This window comes from Dermacentor silvarum, chromosome 11, assembly GCF_013339745.2.
Source record: "Dermacentor silvarum isolate Dsil-2018 chromosome 11, BIME_Dsil_1.4, whole genome shotgun sequence".
NCBI classification, from domain to species: Eukaryota; Metazoa; Arthropoda; class Arachnida; order Ixodida; family Ixodidae; genus Dermacentor; species Dermacentor silvarum.
The window spans coordinates 35,373,627-35,382,616 of NC_051164.1; the positions used below are offsets into that span (position 1 = coordinate 35,373,627).

The 8,990-nt window shown below is 47.2% G+C and overlaps 1 protein-coding gene across 1 annotated transcript; it reads right to left on the minus strand.

Annotated features, from left to right (window-relative positions):
* Window positions 1-553: 553 nt before the first annotated feature.
* LOC119432510 (beta-1,3-galactosyltransferase 9-like) lies at window positions 554-8,756 on the minus strand. The gene is made up of 3 exons (XM_037699677.1): window positions 8,554-8,756; window positions 8,172-8,344; window positions 554-678 (listed from the first exon to the last, which is right to left on the minus strand). The coding sequence occupies exons 1-3, from the start codon at window positions 8,754-8,756 to the stop codon at window positions 554-556; spliced, it is 501 nt and encodes a 166-aa protein (XP_037555605.1).
* Window positions 8,757-8,990: the final 234 nt, after the last annotated feature.

The window sequence follows — 8,990 nt, forward strand, 5'->3', positions numbered from 1 at the left end:
ACAAACGTACATAAATACATAGATAGATATGTAGATAAATAGATAGCCCCCTAAAGGTTTGTGAAATATCCCAAGAATGCTAACGCATTAAAAAATAGGCAGTCTCGCCAAAGGGTGATACACTCACTGTGATAACAAGGTTTAGCGTTACGCTTGAACTTCTAAAGACGGTGTTCTAACTATGTACGCGGGTCTGACTAATGCGGACGCGACATACGTGGTTTTGCCATCATTTCTGTAACCCTTAAAAGCTTTAAAGGGCATGTAACGACATCGCCCAGGCGATGTCGTTACAGTAGACAGAAGACGGGCCGCGGCTCTCTGCGCGGCCCGCAGAGAGCCCCGCCAGTAAACTGAGTCCCCACATTCAGTGTCAACCGAAATTTGTGTGCGACATGCGCTGTTTTTGGCGCAACCACACGCGTGCGGCAGGCGTGTGGTGCGGCTCGAGTGTAAAGCGGCCTTAAAGCTTGTCGAACTGAGCGCGCGCTGCATGCACCAGCGCGCTCGACTCAAAGATGCCCGCGAATCGCGCATTTTTCTGCCGACTTTCTCACACGTGTTTCGACGTGCCGACGTACGCGTACCTCTCATCCAACAGTAACACAACCTCACTCTCCCTAGTGATCCAATCATTCATCACATTGGACGTAGACCAGGCCATCCAATCTGCCAGGGCTGTGTGCAGAATCCCAGCGTGGTACACACGTACTGGGAATATCGCTGCGCCATCTGTCTGTTCACCCCACTTTGTCACACAAGTGACAATGTCCCCCGCCCATGCCTTAAACCCCGACAAGTTGTACCGCACCACCCGAAAACATGTGCCTAACTCCAGGGCTACTCCTCGTGCGCCATGTCCGCTTCACCCCAGAGACGATCACCCCGTCGCCAATCCGCTACGGCTGAGCCCCACACGCACAAGCAGTTGCGACTCGGAGTAGAGTCACCATACAACAAAAGTTTCTTCTGCTTTTGAGGCATATGTATGCAAAGAAATGGTGCAGGAAATCAAGACTTCAATACCGCAAGAAGTGACAACAGCAGCAGCACTGATGCCAGCTGATGATGCATAGCTGCCAGACCATTGCTAAAGCGATATGGGAATGAACACACACAATCGTCGGTCAGTTTCTCACAAAATTTAAAGCTTAAGACGGAGGTGAAAGCCAACTCTAACAAAGTTTTATTTTCACTGAATTCGAATTGAATTAGTGGTTTATATTAATGAAGCGATTTTTGCGAAGCGGCGGGGTCGGTAAATGTATCCTGTTTGTTTCTTACTAGGAACCTCTAAACAGCACCTAAGGAGACGACACGTGCACCTAGTGGTCTGCAGGTATTTTGTTCTAGTGCGTCACCTCCAATATATTTAAAGCCGGGGAAGTACAGCCGCGGACGCCGCTTAATTTCAGAGGCCATGCGGAGAAGTCCGCACGTTCTCGGTCATGCATCCCTTCGGGATAGCGGTAATGGCGGCTTACTACAGCGGACTATACTACAGCTTATTACAGCACACTATACGCTAGGTTCTGCTGGTTTGTGTGCGTAGGCAAAAAAGATGGCGGCCGCCTTAGAGCTAAAGACCGGCCGATCTTGGTGATAAAAACGGTGGTAAAAGCGTATCGCCGGTTATGGCCCAGCTGCGTTTAATCGCGAGAAGTGTCACAACGCACTGTGATAAAAAGAAATCTCGTAATAAAAAAAGTAAAACCGGAAGATACACTGTTTTTATGGATTGCAGTTTTACGTCACGGGCTCTATAGACAAACCATCGTAACCTTATCTAAGTTCCCTTCCACCCGTGCAATGGGTAGACTGCTTGCGATGAGGACTGCGGAAAGACAGCGCGCCTAAAAAGAACATCGTCGTCAACAAACGCGGGAATGTGCGCGGCGATGGCGGGCGGCACGTAATACGGAGCAAGATCTTTCCGCAAACGCCAAGCGTATGTAACTTAGTTGGATCACCCCTACCGACTCTACTGCCATCTTAATTGTGGGTTTTTTCAACATCGACGTGTCTCAACGAGACGGGAGAGTGGTTCGTGGCGTTTCTCTTGGAAAGGTTCGGCATTAAATGTTACACAAAGAACAGTGCGCCCACGACGCCTCATCGGTCGTGTATAGACCACACATACAGCTCCGCCGGTCATCCACCTTCGCAGAGAGGTAGGGCTCTGAATTTTTTTTTCAGCTTTGACATCAAACATGGCTTTTTTTGCGAGCTTTTCGTCCACGCGTTCTATCATACTTCAAAAGTCAAACTTTGCATAGCTGCTACTCAGTATAATCACTATCTTGAACTTTCTCCACCGTCCAACATTTTGTTGCAGTTAGTCCTTTAAGCTGACCGAGTTGCCAAGATATTGTAGTTTCATGGCGCAAGACGATTTTTCACCACCGAAGCAAGACGCAACACCTATGCTCTAGAAGTACACAGAACGTTTATTCCGCCTATCGAGTGAACTTCATCGGCCACTTACCTTTGAATGGTTGGCACCAAGAGCACGCGCAAGTACAACGGGAGCCCGAAAGGTATATACTTTAAGAAACAATGCTCACTATTGCAATAACAAAGAACTACAGCAACTTCCCAGTTGTTTAAATACTTGGCAGGAAAGACGGGGGGATGTCAGTAGACGCAATGCTGAAACGCTAACGAGCTCTCTTTTCTCGGTTTTTTAAGATATAGTCTAGCTGTACTGAACAACACCTACAAGACAAATATTCGTGTTCTGCAGGCAGAGGAAGCTCAAGCACTCAGGGTTTCCCTTGGCTTGCCCAGATGCACGTCAACAGAGGCAACTATTGCGATTGCTCGGGACCATCCGATGCAAACTCACATTACAGTGGAAGCCCTGAGAACGCACATCAGACGTGTTGCACGTGCTCCCTATCACCACCTTGCAACATGACCTTCAGACAGGTGCCAATCATCGTTCTCTAAAACTATCATCAAGTACAACGACAAACTTCCCTCGGGTTTCACCGCTGCATCTAAACCATCGACACCCCCTTGGTGTCTTATTAGCCCCACAGTACATTTCAGTCACGATGATGAAGAAATTGAACAGTTTTATGAAGATGTTGAACTAGCAATGAGAAAGGTGCAAACTCAGTATACTTTAGTCATGGGCGACTTCAATGCAAAAGTGGGGAAAAAGCAGGTTGGTGAGCAAGCCATTGGCAACTACGGCATCGATTCTAGGAATGCAAGAGGAGAGATGTTAGTAGAATTCGCGGAAAGGAATAGGCTCCGAATAATGAATACCTTCTTCAGGAAGCGCAGCAACAGGAAGTGGACCTGGAAAAGCCCTAATGGAGAAACAAGGAATGAAATAGATTTCATACTCTCTGCCGATCCAAGCATAGTGCAGGATGTAGAAGTGTTAGGTAAGGTTAAGTGCAGTGACCATAGGTTAGTGAGGTCTAGGATTTCTCTCAATTTGAAGAGAGAGAGAGTGAAATTAGTCAAGAGGAAACAGGCCAACCTAGAGGCAGTAAGGGTAAAAGCAGACCAATTCAGGCTGGTGCTCGCAAACAAATATGCAGCTTTAGAACAGGAAGATGAAGATAACATAGAGATAATGAACGAAACCGTAACTAGGCTGATCTCAGAAGCAGCAATTGAAGTGGGAGGTAAGGCACCAAAGAAACCTGTAGGGAAGCTCTCCCAAGAAACAAAGGACCTAATAAAGAAACGACAAAACATGAAAGTGTCCAACTCAAGAGATCAGATAGAATTCGCTGAACTGTCAAAACTGATCAACAAGAAGAAAGTAAGGGATATTCGAAATTATAACGTGGGAAAAATTGAGGAAGCCGTAAAATATGGACGCAGCATGAAATCAGTAAGAAGAAAACTAGGCATAGGACAAGGCAAGATGTATGCACTGAAAGATAAGCATGGTAATATCATCAGCAATTTCGATGACATAGTAAAAGCAGCAGAAGAATTCTATACTGACCTGTACAGTAGCCAAAACAGCCAAGCTTCTTCCATTCGAAATAGTGATGAACCGGATACAGAAGCTCCCTCTATAACTAGCGATGAAGTTAGAAGGGCCTTGAAAGACATGACCAGGGGAAAAGCGCCTGGAGAAGATGGAATAACAGTAGATTTAATCAAAGATGGAGGAGATATCATGCTTGAAAAGCTTGCGGCCCTTTATACGAAATGCCTCACAACTTCAAGTGTACCAGAGAGCTGGAAGAACGCCAACATTATACTTATCCATAAGAAGGGAGACGTTAAAGAATTGAAGAATTACAGACCCATTAGCTTGCTTTCAGTATTGTATAAAATATTCACCAAGATAATTTCCAATAGAATCAGGACAACACTTGACTTCAGTCAACCAAGAGAACAGGCTGGCTTCAGGAAGGGATATTCTACGATGGACCATATCCATGCCATCAATCAGGTAATCGAGAAATCTGCGGAGTACAATCAACCTCTCTATATGGCTTTCATAGATTATGAAAAGGCATTCGATTCAGTAGAGATATCAGCAGTCATAGAGGCATTGCGTAATCAAGGAGTGGAGGAGGCATACGTGAATATCTTGGCAAATATCTACAAGGATTCCACAGCTACCTTGGTTCTCCACAAGAAAAGTAGAAAGATACCTATCAAGAAAGGGGTCAGGCAAGGAGACACAATCTCTCCAATGCTATTCACTGCATGCTTAGAAGAAGTATTCAAGCTCTTAGACTGGGAAGAATTAGGAGTGAGGATCGATGGCGAATATCTCAGCAACCTTCGGTTTGCAGATGATATTGTCCTATTGAGCAACAATGGAGAGGAATTACAACAAATGATTGAGGACCTTCATCGAGAAAGTGCAAGAATTGGGTTGAAGATGAATATGCAGAAGACAAAGATAATGTTCAATAGCCTGGCAAGCGAACAAGAATTCAGGATCGCCAGTCAGCCTCTAGAATCTGTAAAGGAATATGTTTATCTAGGTCAATTACTCACAGGGGACTCTGATCATGAGAAAGAAATTTACAGAAGAATAAAATTAGGTTGGAGTGCATACGGCAGGCATTGCCAAATCCTGACTGGGAGCTTACCACTGTCGTTGAAAAGAAAAGTGTACAATCATTGCATTCTACCGGTGCTAACATACGGGGCAGAAACTTGGAGGTTAACAAAGAAGCTCGAGAACAAGTTAAGGACCGCACAAAGAGCAATGGAACGAAAATCTTAGGAGTAACGTTAAGAGACAGGAAGAGAGCGGTGTGGATCAGAGAACAAACGGGGGTAGACGATATTCTAGTTGACATTAAGCGGAAGAAATGGAGCTGGGCAGGCCATGTAATGCGTAGGATGGATAACCGGTGGACCATTAGGGTTACAGAATGGATACCAAGAGAAGGGAAGCGCAGTCGAGGACGGCAGAAAGTCAGGTGGGATGATGAGGTTAGGAAATTCGCAGGCGCAAGTTGGAATACGCTAGCGCAAGACAGGGGTAATTGGAGATCGCAGGGAGAGGCCTTCGTCCTGCAGTGGACATAAATATAGGCTGATGATGATGATGATGACATTTCAGTGTACCAGGAATCAAGAAAAAATCTGAGCTGTCGTCACCTGTGCTGAAACAATTGGCTCTGCTTCTTCTAGACGAGAGGTGTGCGGACAGTGTACATATTTATACTGATGGTTCCACAAACAGCCAGTGTTCGTCCGGTGTTGTGGTTGTCCCAGCAAGAGCTATTACGATCAGCTCCAGGACTGACCACCCAACGACATCGACATCTGCGGAACTAGCTGCTCTTCGCGCTGCACTTTGTTTCGTCAATCGGGAACCACCTCGAAAATGGTCAATCTTCAGTGACTCAAAGGCAGCCCTACAATCTGTGCGCTCTGCGTCGGGGGCCATACGCGGGCCTACAAGCTCTGCGTAGCGGGCCATACGAACAGCTCGTATTTGATATTAGATACCTACTCCATACATCACATGAGAAAGGACACCACGTGTCATTTTAGTGGCTTCCAAGTCACTGCGGCGTCATAGGGAACGAAGACGCCGATAATGCCGCTCGGGCAGCTCTTGACGACACACAGGAAGAGGCCATACCGCTCTCACGGTCCGACGCAGCCAGCAGACTTCGAGTGCTTGCACAGGAGATCACGCTCTCTCTATGGTGCACACCAAGCAGCCAGACCAAGCGGAGCAATCGTCACTACCACCTGCCCTCTTTGATGCATCTCTGTATGCCAACTGGACTCCGCCGAAGAGAGGCCACTGTACTTTACCGCTTATGGCTAGGGGTGGCATTCACGAAATCATATTCATTTCTCATTGCAATGGCCGACAACGCTTTTTTCAATGTCTGTCTTTGCGAGGAGACGCTAGAACACATTCTATGCGACTGTCTTGAACGTAATGTTCCTGAGACAATTCCTGGCGTCCGTTCTAGCGCGCCTTGACATTAGACCAATGCCAATTGAAACGAATTATGACGTGTCGTCGACAGAAGACATCGCAGCTGAAGGCGACAAAGAGACTACTTAGGTTTTTAAAAGAAACGGGCTTGGACAAGTGGCTGTGACAGTGATGTCACGTACCATACAAGAGTGACGGACTGTGACTGACGTGCGTGCTGTGCTATGTGCTCTCTCTCCTCCCCATCTTTCATTCCCTCTGATCCCGCTCCCATGTGTAGGGTAGCAAACCGGTTGTGCTGAACTGGTTAACCTCCCTGCCTTTCCTTCTCCACTCTTTCCTTCCTTTCTTCCTATTTACGCTGCTCTGGTGGATTCTCTCTCTCTTTTTTTTTTTTTTTGCTCTGTCATGTCCTTGCTTATCTACAGAACCGCTTATGATGCGGCTCCTAACAGCTCCTATGTAAATCCATCATCAGACAGGGGGTCTTCACTTTTATTTTAAAGCTATTCATCCCTCCTTGGATTACATAGGAATGTTTTCACTGGAAGGACAGGAACACTTTCTTTCACTGCGAGGAATAAGTCTAGCATTTCATAATAAATTTAGGGCGCTATACGACAGCATAAATTATCTGTTTTATGCGCTGTACAAGCTGTTCAGATTGTGCCTCGCGTATGTCGAACAATTACAAAGCCACCCTCGTGAACAGTACTAACCTCAGAACTAAATCTTCAGAATGCAACGCTTGACGTTCCGCATGGTTAACATTGGTCTAATGGGGCAATGCATTAACAAGAGACTAAAAAATCGCAAGAAATACGCTCCTGATTGAGCCGGTGCAGCTGCGTCTTGTTAAGTCCTGTAGCAGCTCTTGGCCTAGTGAAGTCGCGGAAGGCTTAGGAATTCCAGAAGCCTTACAAAGAAGCGTAATCGCTCGTGTATCAGCGTTTCGTCTCCCGCGTTAATAAATACAGCAATGTCGATGCTTCTAATCTTGAGCTTCATAGTTAGCGTTCGATAAAGTGTGCAGCACTGATGGACTCCCGTATTTCCTCCTTGCTGGCGAATGCGCTTGATACTAACCTTGTGGGTCTACGCGAACAGTGAATTTTCATTCGACTACCGGAGCGCACACAGGCTTAAGAGATAAGGCGTAGGCAAAGAGTGAAACTGCACTGCAAACATACTACCTTGACCAATGAATGAATGAATGAACTTTTATTTCCCTTTTTAAGAAAAGGAAGGGGCCGGGGGGGAGAGAGGGAGGCCTGTGTTCTGCAGTGTTAGCACCTTCTGCTGCCAGACGTCCGCCTATCAGTTGTGGTAGGCCTCCGCTACCTCCTCAGCCCACCTCAGGACTCAGTCCTTCAGGGTGGAATCGGAGCTGCGCAGGGCAGTCTCCCACAGCTCCTCGCTACGAATTAATGGTTCGAGGTGGCGGGGGGGGGGGGGGGGGTTATTTAATTGGGAAATACTACCTTGACAAAGCTTCCAGTTTTACACGCACTAAACTTCCATTTTATTGGCTATCGTGACTTCAGTTCATAATTTGCTAACTTGCACAGCAATTGGCTGGGTTTAAAGACGAAATTACCATATTTGAAAGCTGGCACAAAGCTTTCTTTCCCAATGTTTTCGCAGTACTTCTGCCTGAACGTTACGGACACAATCGATGACAGTGTATCAATACCTTCCAACCAAGCCTGTAGCCCCAAGGACCTGCACCGTTGCCTATCTATTCTGCCAACCATCTTTCTCCACGCAAGGCGCAGACTTCGCAGATTCCACCTGTGGCTCGTAACGACCCTTGGCCTTCCGCAGGGGTGGATGTCATGCTTGCGCTCGGATGCAAACCCGTTGACATTCACACGACGAACACCAGCCTTGTCGGCTAGCAGCTCCGTGATGTAGACATCTTCGATGAAGAAGTATGGCGCGACACTCACGCTGCGAAGCAATAGCGACACAGAGTCGCCCGAGATAAGATAAGCGGGCCCATTGACGTAGTCCGGATACGTCGCTTTTGGAAATATCGACTTCAGGACGTACCACTTGCCGTAACGTCCGACAGCCTCGACTGTGTCCACATCGTTCCCCATATGGTTCGCCGTAGTTGGACGGCCGACGGACGTTTAAGGGTGGCGGCAAAGTCCCACACATTGAGCAACACGTCGTCGTCAATCTTGAGCACGAACTTGGCATTCGGACAGAAGCTTGCGGCCAAGTGCAGCATTATCAGAGACTTCAAGGCAAGATTTTTGTAAGTGTCGACGAAGATGCCCTGCACAATGTCCTCATGCAAGGCGTCCTCCTGAGCGATGCGCTCCTGAACGGCGTCGCTTCTAGGTTTACCAAGCATAAAAAAAAAACACTTTGAAGCAACGAATTTCGGTAAATGCGCCACCCAGGTGCTTCGCACGGTAGAGCGATGCTCGAAGTGGTCACTCGCTGCGAACACTGCTATGACAGCCAGGGTGTCGGTGTAGCTATCTGACGGGCCCCAGCCAACCGTATTCTGTGTCGCTAGCCAGGAAGTGTCGTATCAGATGCGCCTCATATCTTTCGAGTACGGGATCTATCGACGCAATAGAAA